Genomic DNA, 16573 nt, shown 5'->3' on the forward strand with positions numbered 1-16573 from the left:
CAAACAGTCAGGATCTTGGCAGACTGAAGCACTGGAAGAGCCAGAAGAGAAAATATCCAAAATACAACCCCCATGTTGTTATTAGAGTAGCAAACTGTGACCCACAGCCAAAGTCAGAAATAGTTTTCCAATTCAAAAATAAACTGATGAAAGCCTTCATGCATGAACAGCAATTTCCTTGAGAGAAAGTTTGCCCTTTTAATTCTGTAATACAGCAACAGTGTCAGTTCCAGTGAGTGACTGTAAAAATGTTCCACAAGAAATCAGTAGGATCACCAACATAAAACTGAGAAAAATCACATTCTTGGTAAAAATCAGTGCACCACGTTATGTCCTGAAAGTCTTCTTTCTGATCTCATGTCCGTTTGAGCCAGCAGTAGAAGTTTTTTAACAAGGTCTGCAGTGTCAATTTGATGGTGAAGAAATCCCAAATCCTTATCTAGTGTACCTAGATTTTATCCAGTGTGCTTTTTCTTGCAACAGCTGGAAAAGGTCCGACATTAAGGTGCTGACTTATTCATTATCGTTCAGGAGGTTTTGGGTGCAAGTCTGCGAAATATGACTCTGCCTATATGACACATGTGAGTGGCTCTGTTTTCTCTAAAAGTCACACACTGAGAAGTCCAAGAGCCCTGGACCTGCAGTGGTAATGAAAGGGAGGGAAAAAGAAAAAGCGTAGGGACAGGGGGGTGGGAGGTTCCTCCAGCCCTTGTTGCATCAAATTGAACAAATGGAAATGTTAACAGGAGTCACATTCTCTTAAGACTGCTGACAGAATGTAACCCCCTCAACAAGTACAGGGAAGCACTTATTGATGACATTAAAGATACTTGGTGTGACACCCATGATGATGTATTAATAAGTTGCTTTGTCTTTAGTAACAACAAAATGATTCCTTTTTTTCTGACCAGCATGCACATTAACTTGATTGGTAGGCACCAGTGACTGCTAAGCTACCACAACACATGACTGCTGAATGGACTGAGATAGGGTTGCGGGTGCCCTGGCAGGCAGTTGCTGGCAAGTCAGGCTTGACATTTAGGTTATCCTGGACAAAGCACTCATTGTAGCTGCAACCAATGCTTTTCTGTGTCAGAGAGGTCATTAGAAAAACAAGTCAGTCAGAAAAACTGCTGGAGTGTATCAGGAAAAAAAGCGAGTCAAGGGGTCAATCCTGCCATCATTGATGTTATTGTTGTCATTTGCAATTATGTTGTCATTCAGCCTTCGTCAGTTATAAACATTTCTACACACTGAAACAAGTTATGGTCGCAAATGCATTTATTCAATACTGAAGTAAGCAATATGGCCAACAGCAAACATTTCAAATGTAAAAAATAATGAGAATACTTAAAAATGTCCAAAGCATCATTGTTTGCATTTCCTAAGTGAAAGAGTTCTTCTTGATGCAGACAGCAGCGTATCTAAAGTATATGTCTCATCCTTTAGGAAACTGTCGAGCTGTTAGCGTCTGCTTGATCCTGATGAGCCAGCAGCACTTTATGAATGTTCTGATACACAAAGAGAGAGAGAGAAAGAGGAAGAGAAGGAAATTTTAGAAATAAATAAAGGTTACAAAAAAAGAAAAGAAGAAGAGGACACAAAGTATGGGGAGGGAGAGACAGATGAAAGCTGAAAGTGAGTCCTTATGCAGGTTTGTCAGCTTAAACAATAAGCAATGAGAATATAAATGCACATGATGCTGGGTGATGTGTGTGTGACTGATCACAGCAGCAGAGAACAAGTGGTGGTGTGTGATTTTGGATTCCCATCAAACAGACATTGTGGTAGGGGAACAAATAACAAGAAAACAAAACATGTGACAAAAAGACACTTACTACAAGCTGGTAGTGTGTTGAGGTCTCCATCAGGCCCTGGATGGAAGGATGCTCAGACAGGATGGAGAAAGGGACACAGTTCTCAGGCTTGTAGCCCAGCTCTTTGAATACATGCACCAGGTACTAGAGGGCAGCAGAGATAAACAGTATTCCCACAAGGGGAGGGTTTCATTTAAAAATATGGTTAATAATTATGCTTGGACAATTCATTTTTCAGTATAGAACCCTTAGGGTTTATGCAAACCCACAGAATCAGTAAATTAAAACTAGATATAAATTAAAACTTGTACATGTCTTTCTCAATCACTTCTTTCACAAAATACCTGAGTGTGCTCCTCCTGACTCAGGCAGCCTGGAGGAAGGGGGCTTCTGTCTTTCATCTTGGTGATTTTGTGGCAGATGACAGCAAGGAGAGCAGGAATGGACACTCCCTGCTCCGCCAATGAACTGCTTGATGCACACAGAGTCTCCTCTTCCTTGCACTCTCCATCAAGTTCTGTGGAGCTGAGCTCTGCAGCCTCTTCTATACTGGGCATAGACTGCAAACACAACACATAGTGATATTGTCCTGTTACTGTGCAACAGTTTAATTCTAAAACAAAATCTCAACCACTAGAGACACATACTGTTGCAAAATCATTGCTGGTAATACTGAAAATAACATCACTGGTTTCTATAATTCTTGACTATCTGAGAACATTGGTGAGAGAAGACAGAAATGGTGTTGATGATAGAAAAAGATAACATGCCAAAGAAAGTGCTTTTTCAATTAATTTCATGTGCATATTTCATTCACATTTCTTTACCAATAACCACACTCAATATAGCCAAAAACATAGCCTGAGGTGCAATAAGAACTGTGCAATAAGAACAGAATGGATCGTGTGCGTTTGTGCTTGTTTTTATTTATTGTTTCTATTTTATTTATTTTTATTCTATTTTAGGAATGATGCATCGACTGGATGACACTTTTAATTTCGTGGTACATGTGACAATGACAATAAAGATATTCTGATTCTGATTTATACATTAATTTACCCACCTTGACAAGATGGCCTGATGAGGGGTGCTTAAGATTTTGTCCCAGCACTACACTAAGTGCTCTGATGAAGCCCTGTCTGGGGTTAGGGTCGGCTGCAAAATACTGCAGCATGGATACATAGTGCAGTTGGGGGGGGGAGAAAGAGTGGTCCGCAAACAACTGGAAAAAGAACTGAGAAGGAGGAACAGACACTGATGTTACTGTCAGTTCTTTTTATTTATTACTTGCAGCACAGTTCATTTGGACATGCACAAAACATAAGACTGGTTTAAAAAGTTTGACCCCTTTTAGGTTTAGAACAAAGTGGATGGTGCAATAAGATACCACTGAGAATAGCAGAAAAGCCCTTAAGTTATGTTTGTGTCCCCTTGAATTCCTAATTTCAGGAACAATAAAAGCTTACCTTGATTCTGAATTAAGTTGTCAGTTATTGCAGGTAGTTACCTTGCGAAGGTTAGTCAGACGGTCATAAGGTAGAGGCTCAGAGGGGTCCACAGGGACGGGCAGGACACTCTCACTCGGAAACCACAACTCTGTCTGGTGAGAGAGGAGGCAAGACAGTTACAATGTCTAATCAGAGAATCAGAATCTGTATTTATTACATATTTCTGAATTAGTGTGAATGTAGAGACTGACCTGTAGGTACTGTTCCCAGTTTATATGGCCTGTGTCGCAGGTATCAACTGCTTTAAAACATTGTAGCACAGCCAGCAGCTGTGTCAAGGAGGGAAACGGCCAAGGGAGGGCAGCACTGAGCAGAAACCGACGCCAGTCTATGAGCTCGTGGTCATCCGATAGCAGAGACACGATCTCCATCAACTGGGGACAGGAGAGAAAAGGACAGAGCTCCTGTAAGCTATGTAATGTGTCTTTTATTTTATTTAGTTGATTAGGTTATGGAATGTTTTGTATCTTGCTTTGCTTTTTCTGCACTGGGTTGTGGTCAGCAGAGTGCTATGAGATTATGTAGTCATTTGGTTGTGTAATTTTAAAATGCTAATGTCAGTTGACTCATATTGTTCATAAACTGTCAAGTGAGAATACATGACTGCCCAATTGTGTTTTGAGTCAACACTTTGACGAGTACCTGTGTTTCATTCTTGTTGAACCAGGGCTCAGGCAAGGTGTTTCTGCCCATGCTAACAGAGGTGATATCCCTGAGCAAACTGAAGAAATCAAAGCTGGACATGAGGCCTGAAAGTCAAAAAAGAAGGAAAAGGGATCAATGGATGGATGAATAGCTGGATAGCATGATTAACAGACCCAATCACACCAAACGTGTCTCCCCTATATGCACCTGATGGAGCAACATTGTACAGCTGTTGGTGGAGTGACTCCAGCTGAGTAATGGTCGGGGTGGACTCTGTGGGTTTCTCCAGAGGAGGTGGATGGGGAGGAGGAGGCTGGCTAGCCACCATGTGGCAGTCTCCATTCAGATAGAAATCAGTACATTCCTGAAGAAGAGATTATGGAGAATCTTAAAATTAGAAGAGGGAGGTAGGAGGAGGAGACTTCAGACCATACACATAATACAATAAAATTATTAAGTCACTACATACCAACACCAGCTCATACTGCAGCTTAGCACCAGCCTCTATGTGGTGGCGAACCACTTCTGATAATTCATCAATACTACAGGAGATAAGAAACAGATAAAATGTCATGAATGTCTTCTTTGTATAATTAATAATCATGCTTAAATGTGATAGAAGTGGCTCATTCCCAGTGTAAACTAAAATCTACAACTTCTCATAAGAAGTATGTATTTTTATATTTTCAAATAATAGTTTCAGAATAACCTCAGAGGCATTCAAAGAGTTTCCATCAATTTGAAAATGTTCTGTGACTTACTTAAAAGTTAAATAAAACACTAGATATAACTCACTATATCAACAATTCAGTCTGGGGGCTTTTAATCCTGCACACATATCCTTTAGCCTTGTTACTTAAAAGAACAAGGTAGAGGACCTTGTGTGTGATAGTGCTTTTCACATTCCTGTCCCTCTATATGCACACATGGCCCACTACACGCCATACCACACATAAACCCACACTCATACTGTCCCATACCTCTTCATTTCTGCAAGATAGTGTGCTTCTAACCACTTCTCCATGTTGCTAAAGGCCTCTTCTGCTCTGCTTTGCAGGGTTTGCACCATCACCAGACCATGACCTTTCACCAGTGAAATGCGTGCCTTTGCTGCATTCTCTGGAAAACACATACATTGACACAGGAACACAACTGTATCAGCATACTGAACATGTACACACCTGCATGCATGTGTGTGTGCAATTATCTTATCTTATATCTTAATATAATATCTTAATATGGCAAACATGTATATTTTGATATGAAGAAACTACAGAATCTCTTTGTATGTGTGTGTGTGTGTGTGTGTGTGTGTACCTACCCTCGTGTTTTAGTGCGGCTTTATATTCTTCATGTATTTTACTTCTGACTTCTTGTTCTTGAGTCTTCTCAGAAGTTTTTTCATCAGCTGGTGCAGGGGTGGGAGCTGGAGGTGGGGACGGTGGACCTGGAGAAACAAGTTGGGGTAGGAGATAATGATCTAGAAGATCTTCTAAAACATACAGTACATGTTAAACAGCACCTCTCCATTGTTTTCTTTATACTAAGACATGCCTTTCTGTTTTTTTGCTGATTGCTTTCCTTTTGTTGTTTTGTTTGCACTTGCAGGGGCCTTCTCCTTCTCCTGTGGTTTCTCCTTGTGCTCTTTTGTCTCCCCCTTGTGGGCTTCTGCTGACACCTACACACGTGTGACCCATACAAATCACGAATGAAATAAATAAATAAACATACCACCATAAAATATTCATGCAAACTCGTGCAGTTTTACCAATTTGTCGATGGCTTTGAGTGCCTCCTCATAGTCGGAGATGAGTTTCTCATGTGGTGGCTAGCGTAAACAATGAAAAGGGTCAATATCTTTTACTGTAAGACTGTATATCAGTGTATCACCATTAACAATACCACCGTCACACCAAAAAGATCTGCCTTATAAGGTAGTGCAACCTGAAACAACTCAAACTCAAACAAAGCTAGCAGAGCACATAATATCCATAGTACTCCTTTATGAGTGGAAATGAGTAGAATAACAAAAAATAACAAAAGAAGTTACAGATCCTGAGAAGGACTGAAGTAAATGAAAGATAGAGATACACAGATACCTTGACAGGTTCTGTTTGACCCTGGTCTTTTGTCTTGGAGACCCCTCCTGAGGAGTCAGGACGTCTGGGAAGGAGGGGAACACTGCAGAAGAGGAGGAAACTGTTTATGTGTGTATTTGTTGGTGCTGGGTTATATTTAGATTGTGAGGAAATAACAACGCCCATGTCATCTATCACACAGACAGCAGAAAACTTAAAGGAAACATTGTATGTGGTAGTGCTTTTCCCTTACAATTTATTTTTCCTCCTTTCCTCTCCGTCATCCATCTGACTACATATATTTGTGTCCGCTGGCTCAATGCTGGAGGAACAAAATACATTTTTTCATTTTCTCCTCTCATTATCCCTAAATTATTCACAATTTTGTCATTTCATCTTAATCTTGCATTAAAACTGTCAGGTTGCAATTTAAAATGTGTTTCTTGCCTCTCGCCCTGATCTTTTGTTTCTGGGTTGTCCAGTAGAGGGATACAGACAAACTTGGAGGGTGGTTCAGGCAGCACCTGTCTGTACATGCTCAAATAGTAGACCCTGAGAAAACTGAGTGTCTCCTGGAAACGGTTCAACTCCACCTGTATGACAGACAATCCAAGAGAATGGAAAAGAAGCAATGGAACAGGTGAGCTTATAAATTACAATGAGCAAATGCATCTTAAGTGATGTTACTGATCAGGCCTTAGCTTGTGTCCAGATGGCTAGTTAGCTATATGCACAATGGTTCTCCTCTCTTGGGCCACAGCCATCTCAAGGGTGAAATGAAATGGAGTCACTGTTTTCTTTTCCAGCTTTTCAGTTACACAGAAACTGAAAAGTTACCTGCATGAGCATAGAGTGGAGGTTGACGAGAACGGCTGTGTGGTCCTCCAGCCAGCCATCACACATGAGAGAAGCCCTCTCTTGCTCGTCCTGCTCTTTCCGTTTGTCACTGATGTCCCACAAACGTTCACGCAGTTCCTGTACAAATATCAGAACATCTCCTTGTATTTTATATTTTCACACAAGTTTCAGAATCAGTTTAGGTATATTTGTATCATTATTATTATTACCACAATACTACAAATTCTTCTTACATCGAGTCTCAGATGTAGCTCTGCTTTGGTATCCTCATCCTCTCTCATATCATCGGCAATGCTGTTGAAGTCCTTCTGCCACTGAAACACTAATTCCTGCCTCAAGTCTGGACGCCCCAGGTAATGCTTGAACTCCTTTCTACAGATACAGAGAACTGGGTAATACTTATGTGGTACTAAATGTAATATTTATTAGACATCATTTTCAGAGTAGTACCTGATGTTGAATAGGTGATGGGTAATAACAGTGCTTTGTGAGCGCAGCTGCTGCATCACTGTCTTTATGTTGTTCACATAAGAACCACACACTGTGTCCCAGTGGGGGCACAGGTACTCTGAGATCTCCTATAGACAGAGTTGGTGAGGGGAAGACAACAAAGCAGAGGGCATAATGTAACAGAGATGTAACATGTCATGTATTTTCACATAACTGAAACAAAGATGCAATACAGGTTATAAAACCACAGGTTCATTGACTAAATCATGTTAGTGCGCCACCTTGTTGCATGAATGTCATTAGAAAGACATTAGAGTTGCACCTCCAACTCTGATTAGTGCCTCGAGATAACTTCTGTTGTGAATTGGCGCTATATAAATAAAATTTGACTTGACTTGACTTGATTAGTAAAACAAACATAAACTCAGGTTGTACCCTACCAGAGGAAGGGGTTCATCCACATAAACCCAGGCCGAGGACCCTGAGCAGGGAGAGGCAGATTCAGGTGGGTTCTTGGGGACTCCTTGAGAGTTCTCATTGGCGACTGAGGAAGTTGATGCCTTCCTAGAATGCCCTGTTGATTAGCCAGAAGTACATATATAATCACTATAATAAAGTAAAACTAATTATATCTATTGAACATGAATCAATTATCAATAATTCATAATTACTTATTGATTACAGCAGTGGGAAGGCAACTAAGAGCCAGACCACCCTAAAATAGATGTTGGTGATGATTTTTTCTGTGAAGCAGAATTTCTTTTGTGACCAGAAATGACTGTAAAACAGCAATTAAAGTATGTAATCCAGAGACTGCTTATCTAATCACCTCTGGGGGAGTGTGTGTTGGATTTGGAGAGTGCGTTCACACTTTGGGCTTTTTCCTCATTAAGGCTGGAATAGGATTCTGTGGGGTCAGGGGCCTCATCTGTGAAGGCTGGAGGTTGGTTGACAGGTGGAGGAGTGGCTGATGGAGAAGAGTCTGGAGCTTTCCCACTGTCCAACACATCATCAACAGCAGGAGTGACAAGAGCTGATGAGGGAATATGTTGGAAAATTAATAATTTTTATCTACTGCTATGGCACAATAAGGAAATTGATTCTGAACAAAATGGTGAAAGAATGTGAGAACTAATATTGAGTTGATACTAAAATGACAACCAGTTACCGTCTTGTGTTTGCACATGTGTTTTCTGCAGGACAGATTCCACCCTCTTGTAAAGCTCCTCCTCATCTACATTGGCATCAACACGAACAAAAATGTTTTGCTTTCCACCAAACCATTTCTCAAGTTTTGGCCAGGTGTCCTGAAAAGCTGCAATCCTGCAGATGGGGTTTGTTAGATATTAGACACATACTGTAGTCAGACAGTAGCAGTGATTAATTTCAGTAAGCTTCTTATTTTTTTACCTGTGTGAAATCTGTGCCAGATGCAAAGTTTTGTCTGTGGGGTGGAAGGTTGCATCAGCAGCAGTATCTGTATCTGTGGGAGGTTTGGAAGTGGGGGAACCACATAAAAACACAAACATACAGTTAAAACATTTGACTAGTTACTTTTGTAGGTATACACACACACAAACACACACACACACGCACACCATCTAACAAATAAGGTTTGGGTGCACATGGATACATAACATTAAACTCCCACCAGTGTTACTGAATGCACGTCCAACCACACTCTCATCAGGGATATCCAGCAGCAGAGCCACGTCCAATACAGGATCTGGGGACGGCAAGGGTTTGGGTGGATCAGGGTCAGCAGCAAGGTTCTCCCTTCCGCTTTCAGATTCATTTCCTTCATCTACAGACCCACCCAGGGCTTTCTCTAGCAGGTAGGCCTGGGTGATGTCCACTGGAAAGCCATCCAGAATCCAACCTGACTGAGCTGGAACCTGCCTAGTAAGAAGACAAGAAATGTTTCACTCTCTAGACAGTGCTAGTGGAATTGTTGATTAAGACTGTATCATTGAGAATTCTCTGAATCGCTGGATATGTGAAATGAATTGCAAATAGTAAAACTGAGATAAGACAAATGAAATCCTATATACAGTATTATATACAGCAATACAGATTATGTGCTTACCTGATAGCTTCTACCACAATGTCTACTAACAGCTCATTAGGGATGGTGTTGCCTTTACTCAGCTCTTTCTCTGCAGCTGCTCCTTGCATGGCCCGGGTAGACAGCTGGATGAGGGAACCCCTGTAAGCGGGAGGAAAAGTCATTATTTTATTGGCAAGTAAAGCACATTTTAATCACATTAGTGACATAAATTGAATACAGGTTACCTCATGTTTAATTAAATACAAATGTCAAAAGTCAGAAAATCACAAATACAACATACGTATACATGAACAACTCTTACACTTACATTACTGTCTCTATTTTCCTCTTGAGTGTCAAGGTCTGAAAAACAATAAAATTATGAGTAACAGCTTGTTTCACATTAAACAAGCAGCTGTGTGAAATACTTAACATATAGTGCATTTTTGTCACAAGTACAAAACACAATGTAATGAATAGTGTAAAATAGCATAAAACAGAATCATGCTGGCTTCAGTAACCCACCAGGTTTCAGTGATGTGCAGAATGTGGGCAGATGCTCATTGTCTTTTTCTCCTTGCTGCTCCATGGCCTGTACATTTTGTCCAAAACAGACTTGTTTTAGAGGGTGAAATGTTTAGGATCATTGAGGACTCCTAATCCTAAAAAATCATTTCAAAATAAAATTATGTGACTAGATTCAATAAAAAAGGATACTAGTGAAGTTACAGTACTGTTATACTGTATCTGACTAACCTCTTCTCCATTATGATAAGCATTCAGCGCCTCCTCAATCAGTGTGTCAACTGATAAGACATGGATGCCATGGGCTAGAGCAGAAAACAACACACATACTAAGCAACAAATAAGTCTTATTCTACACCAGTTTTTAATATATTGTTTCAGTGAAGACTTAATTAAGTGGTGTGACATTGTGTTTGTGTGTTCGTGACTGCATGCCTTCAGCGATCTTGGCCAGGCAGGTGGTTTTGCCAGAGCAAAACTTGCCCAAGACACAGGCCTTGAGGGTAAAGTGAGAAAATAAAGGTGTGGAGGGTTCCACGACAGGTGGGTGAACAATGTTCCTCAGTCGCTGGACAACATGTCCAAGAATGTTGTTGTTGCTTGGGGGTAATGTGGTCTCCCTTGCTTCTTCTGGCCACGCCCATTCGCCTACCATATTCTGAGAAACATGACAAATGGCTAAGACAAAGAGGACCTTCAACAATCAGTTCATGGCTTCCGTTCAGGTACTATTTAGTCTAATTATGCCTGATACTGTTAGTGAAATCAGCATTTGTTTGAAAGTGTGGGTTTGACCAACAAGTTATTCAGTCTGCACAGACAAGCTACATGAAAATGTGCAGGCAAATACACATGTACAAACATAATTTAAAAACACACTGCACTTGTGTTTCAAACTCACAGTGTATTCATCATAGTCCTGGTTGTTGAGTATCTCCTGTTTCTTAAGCTCTACAGGATCTAGTGGGGTTGAGAACTCAAACCCGGGCTGCTGGCCCTGTATCGGCTCATAGAGAGGCAGACCTCTGAACAGCAATTCCTTCCACTCCCTCATCAGCTTCTCTGGAATCAGACTGGACATGACAACAGAAAAAAAGAGAGGAGGCAAAGCTAAACTTAATAAGCAGAACTGTGGTTGAAATAAAATATGGACCACACGTTTGAAAATGGTTTGATCTGTAACAATTTAATGCATACCAGGGAAATACTGCATACCAGGTAACTAACTGCACTATACCATACTTTTAAACAACCAGTGTATGGAAAATCTAATTGTTTTTTGACTGACCATGAAAATGACTAAAATGAACTGTGTTTAACCAGAACATCTACAACCTGGGGTCACAGGTTGTGTGTGTGTGTGTGTGTGTGTGTGTGTGTGTATAAAAACAGAGTGAATACAGAGCAGGTTTGGGTGAGCAGTTGATACCTGTGTTAATGATGTATTTGATCATGAGAAGAAGCAGACAGGATGTTGACATCTCCTGATTTTATTTTGTTGTACAAGAATGTTCCAATGAATGGATTTTTTTCACATGTTTTAGACTTGCATCTGAATTAGCAATGCACTGCAACGCTTCCGTTTTTAAACATTACATAAAAGACTTCAGTCTACAGTCAGATTTCAGTTTCTCAATACTTTCCTGAAATACCCTTTTAATGTTTTCCCAGAGAAAGAAAGAAACAAACCAATACTTAGAGTGCATATTTGCCCATATTTCCCTCTGTCTATTTTTTATTCTTAGGATTAAGAGAGCTTAATGTGATGTTATGTTTTGCACCTGAATGTGAATTTTGTTCATGAATAAATAAATAATTAACATTTGCAGACACAGCAAAGAACTTGTCTTATTACTTCCTCAGTCCTATCCCTCATTTTGGCCCATCATGAAATGGCCAAAATGTCTTTATAACTAAAGTACATTACACTTTTAAAAATAGATTTCTTAACTAAATTTTTTTTTCAATTATAATACTTAGTAAATACCAGGAAAGTACATTTTCACTAACTGACTGACCAAGAGATCAGTCTAGAGGTTTTAAGCCCAAATACCATATGTGTGTTTCTACTGCATCATTAAAAGCAACTGTGTTACGTACTTTGCAGTGAGCAGTCGATATTCTCCAACCTTGGTGGCCAAGTCCACTATCTGCTCCAAAATGTCCTTGCAGCTCTTAAAGTGCTTCTCATATCTGTTTTGAGCTCGCTCAGCAGCAATCCTGTTACAGAATTCAAGCTCCTTTTTGATCTCTTCAGCGCGGTCCAACTTAGCCTGCTGAGCCAAAGCCTGTACTGGGCCCCAGTCAGAAAGACGGAATGAGTGGACAAGGCATGAGATAAATGTTCCTGCTAATCACCACTGTTATAAGTATAAAGGAATATGAAAGATGTTACATTGGACATTTCTGTAATTCAGTTTTTGTAATCGATAGACTGCTGATTGCTGAGATTTGAATTATTGTTACCTACTGTATAGCAGGTTTTATACATTAGATAACAGTTCATTCAGTTTCCAGTTTGCCAGACACAACATCAATAATACCCCATTAAAACTTTTAAACATATGTACATTTAAACGCACGATTCTCTGTAAATCATCTCATAAAAAAGATTCTCTCAGTTTTAGAGTAAGGGGCAAGTAACTGAAGAATCCGAGACATAATCACATGAGAATCTGCTCTGGGATTGGCTGATAAATTCTGTTCTACACCATGAACACACCATACTACAACATACTATATGTTAACACTGAAACCATGCTGGATCATGGCTGTCATCCTTTGCAAGGCATTTCAAGTATCTCTGCTCTCCTTTCAACTAAATCAACCATCTACAGTATAAGTGTGATTACTGGAAGGATAAATATAGGTATGTCATGAGTCATACAGTCTTACTTTACCATTTATCCATCCCTGTAAAGTCTCTCTCTCTCTGTCTCCTCATAATATCAAACACCCTCCCTGTTGATACTACACAAACTAACAGCATCCACCCTTTCCTCTCTCTTCCTCTGACACCACTGTGATACAGCCTAATACAAAGCCATAGTAGAGAGGGTTATTCTTCTTCCTTATTCATCCCATCTCACCGCCTCCCTCTCCAGAGCCTCCTGGAAGTCCCTCTCTCTCCGCTGCTGGTACTGCTGCTCTCTGCACAGGCGGTTCTCCCGAATCACCTCCTTCTGCATACGCATCTGGAGGAGCAGAGCTGCCAAACGCTGCTCCTGCCGAGTCTGACGTGTCAGACGCTTCACCAGCTGTTCCTCTCGCTGTTTCTCCTGCAAGGTGAGGCAGAGGTGGCCAATTCTGAGTTAAAATGACAAATGTCACTTAGTGGGGTGACATTTGTAAAGTGTGTTTAAAATGTGTTTTCCATATACATTCTACAAAAACAATTGGATGAATGACTGTATTTGAATGACTAGAGAAAGAAAAAGACTGTACTGAATGAATTCTCACATCTCCTGAGTGGGCATTTATCTCAATTAACATTAGGTATATTAACATTTCTCAGCAAGAGGAGAGGAGTCATTTCACCTCTCCAGCTTCATGGGCCTTGAGCTGCTCCACCAGGAATTTGGCTCGTCTTTTCTCTCTCTGCTTGCGAGCTACAGCATTCTCCTCCAGCCTCTGTTGGACCTCCTGTAAATATTTGCTATTGGACTGTAAAATCAACTTAGTTCCATTTCCAGGGACCTCACAGCCCTGGCTGCTGCCACCATGGGGAATCTCTGTAGAGATGGGCTGACCACTAGAATTGAAATGGTTCAAATCACATATGAAGTCATTGTTGAGATAAATGATGGTCAATATCTCAGATTACTGTAATACTTCATTAATACAAACATTTAAATAACATAGTATATTCTTTCAGTGAGTTTTTCCATTTCTCTCACCTTGAAGAGGAAGCAAAACCATAAGTAACCAGCTTCTTCCTGTTTGTCTCAAACTGGGCTATTTCAGTCTGGACCATCTGCATGGACAAAATGGACAGAAATTGCAATACCAAAAATAAATAAACCCTCATTACTCCTTTGTTTTCAGTTTGGACACGTGTAACAAATGTGCAGTGAGAAATTAAAAAAAATGTTGTGGTATAACAAATGCCTTAAGGGTAGTGTAATATACAGAGGGTCATCAGTTGAAATTCTTAGTCTGAAAAATTCTAAGGAAAATCTTGGCAGAGAAAAAGAACAAGGAACAATCTCCCCTCTGTAAACGATGATAACTGTTTAATAACAACAAGCTATTGCTTTTGAAAAGATCTGGGGACATCTGGTGAACTTAACAACAAAAACAATGTTTTTGGAGGATCTTTTTCATCATATATTTAACAGATGCTGATGACCAATGTAAGTTTTTAGGATCATTGTCAGAAAGCATAAGCCTCTACAAATTCTTTGGGCGCCATTCCACAGTTGACCCTGTGTCACCAAGCCAGAAAATAAATAAATTGAATGATCAACTTGTTTAATCTTGATCACACCTGTGCTTGTTGTTCTCTGCGTTGCTGCTGCTGTTGTCTCTTCTTTAGGTTAAGCTGTGAAGTGTAGGGTGGTGGCTTGGGTACCTGGACGACAGTGGTCTGGTTATAAGGCATGATGCCATTGTACTTCTGATGGGACATCCGCAGCTGCAACACACACAGTTCCCAATGTTCATCACTGCCAGTAGCAGTAGTAGTTTTCATGTATTCTGTCATCAGGAAACTAGAGTTTAAGTGGAATTTCATTAAGTACCACAGAGTTATAGTGATGTCTAACACCAAAATACCTGCAAAGACTTGTAACCGTGTGACATAAGACTGGAAAAAAAGTATGTCATGTTGATAAAGACATACTTTCATGATCTCCAGTACCTTCTCAATATTCTTCATTCTTTTCTCATCCTGGACTTTGAGTTGTCTCTTTTGCTGGATGGGATAGGTCATGACAGACCTGTCATTCAGTTCCTGGCATTTCTCCTCATAGTGCTGAGAAATTTTCTGCAGCTTCAGCTCTGCATCACGTTTTACCACCTGATGTAGTCGCTGTATAAAAGAAAGACAGTAAGATAATTGAAAATACATGTTTTTCAGATACTGATATTAAACTACAAATGTGAACTTCAAACATAAAAAATCAACACACTGTTGAAAGAAACTGACCCCTAACTGCATGCACATACTACACATACAGTACATCTATATAGCCCCACTTACATCAGAGTAGATGTCATGCTCCTTTTTGTGCAGGCCTGCATTGGCAGCTGGTTGCATGATTTCCATCATTGTCCCACTGATTTCTGCTCTCTTCTTTTTTTCAAGTGAGATGTAGAGTTGGTAAAGGAGGCGTGTGGCAACACCCTGCTTCTCCTGCATCAGATCCTGGACTGTATTTATATCGAAGGAGATCCCCAATAACTGGAGAGTAGGCTCAAGGCGGGTAAAATTATTCAGTTTGGAGATGGAGGTGCTATGAGAAAAGGTGTGATTAATTTAAATATTTATGAACACTTTAAAAGAGCTAGAGAATTAAGCAGCATTTTTCCAGCAACAAAAAGCAAAGGAGTAAGGACTGACATGCAGAGAAAGCAAGAGCGAGTGAGTGAGTGAGCGAGAGAGCGAGAGAGAGAGAGAGAGAGAGAGAGGGCAACTTACTCTTTCTTCATAAACATACTGAAATCGCTCTGCAACTGATATTTATGCAGAACCTCCCCTATCAGGTAACCAGTGGAGAAATCCTTGGAAAAGGTCTTTGGCTCTGTGAAGATGAACATGCAATCATTTACACCAACAATAGCAACGTTTTAGACCGTGCTATCTTTTTAATGTTGCTTATAACTTAAAAGTATTGGAAAACCATCTAAGTTGACCATCAAAAATATTTAAAATGATAAGCTGGAGTACCTGTCTGGTCAATTTCAGACTGCTAACTTCACACAGACAAAGTCAAAAATACTACTATTTTTAAGTTTAAGCTAAGTTTGCTTTCTTCTACCTCCTATACGTTGTTTATTGACTTTGATATGTAGCCTCTAAAATGGCTTTTACATTGTTCACTTTGTGAATTCAAATGCTCTTTGCCCTTTAGTGATCCTTAACTAGTCACCGTTATCAGTTAAATAAATCGTAAGTTAACGTTACCATAATTGAGCTCACAGGTGGCTAGACAGGCTATAACTTTAACCACTCTTACCAACAGCTTTTGACAGTCGGAGCTCCTGATTCAGCCACTTGCACAATATATCCGACATCTTCTTTCTTTTAAGTTCAATTCAGACAATATACTACCAAATAATTTACATGTTACTGTTGTTACGTCTTTTTTAGCTCCCTAATAAACAGACTGAAAAACAGACTGCACCGTTGCCATGACGACATGTCAACGGGGTTGCCCAGAGTGCTTCAGGAGGGCACTCGTGGGAGCGGGCGGGCCCAGCTTACTCTGGATCAGTTTTCATTTCAGCACCCGGATGAAAAACGAGATGTAATGACTACAAACCGATCCAGGACCTGTGCAATCTGACACTTAACGAAGGTCAGCAGGGACGGTGGTATTTTTAGCAACTCTTGATTACAGCCATCCCTCACTAATGAATGAGAGAAAAAGAATAACTTGTATTTAATGGACAAAAAAATCGTATCGTAAAGATTAGCAGATAGAT

General features: G+C 40.2%; 1 protein-coding gene across 1 annotated transcript; it reads right to left on the reverse strand.

Moving 5' to 3' along the window:
* Positions 1-1272: 1272 nt before the first annotated feature.
* On the reverse strand, positions 1273-16389 carry spef2 (sperm flagellar 2). Its single transcript, XM_051075300.1, has 37 exons — positions 16105-16389; positions 15567-15669; positions 15129-15381; positions 14787-14957; positions 14415-14561; positions 13825-13901; positions 13466-13679; positions 13018-13206; positions 12029-12216; positions 10830-11001; positions 10364-10586; positions 10160-10233; positions 9443-9546; positions 9008-9255; positions 8767-8839; positions 8525-8679; positions 8186-8389; positions 7797-7930; positions 7357-7484; positions 7140-7278; positions 6886-7023; positions 6496-6641; positions 6302-6370; positions 6070-6151; positions 5739-5798; positions 5525-5648; positions 5292-5417; positions 4951-5089; positions 4440-4512; positions 4178-4334; positions 3968-4074; positions 3517-3699; positions 3325-3417; positions 2881-3051; positions 2162-2377; positions 1839-1961; positions 1273-1511 (listed from the first exon to the last, which is right to left on the reverse strand). Exons 1-37 carry the CDS (start codon positions 16160-16162, stop codon positions 1446-1448), a joined length of 5127 nt encoding a protein of 1708 aa, XP_050931257.1. The 5' UTR covers positions 16163-16389; the 3' UTR covers positions 1273-1445.
* Positions 16390-16573: the final 184 nt, after the last annotated feature.

This window comes from Lates calcarifer, linkage group LG13, assembly GCF_001640805.2.
Source record: "Lates calcarifer isolate ASB-BC8 linkage group LG13, TLL_Latcal_v3, whole genome shotgun sequence".
NCBI lineage: Eukaryota > Metazoa > Chordata > Actinopteri > Centropomidae > Lates > Lates calcarifer.

Bases quoted from the DNA above. Each gene is read 5' to 3' on its own strand.
- spef2 (XM_051075300.1), bottom strand. From the start codon at position 16,162: ATGTCGGATATATTGTGCAAGTGGCTGAATCAGGAGCTCCGACTGTCA. The intron at 15,382-15,566 runs GTAAGTTGCCCT...CTTTTCTCATAG, and splicing joins AGTATGTTTATGAAGAAAGA to CACCTCCATCTCCAAACTGA. The intron at 10,587-10,829 runs GTGAGTTTGAAA...CATGTTTCTCAG, and splicing joins AGGACTATGATGAATACACT to AATATGGTAGGCGAATGGGC.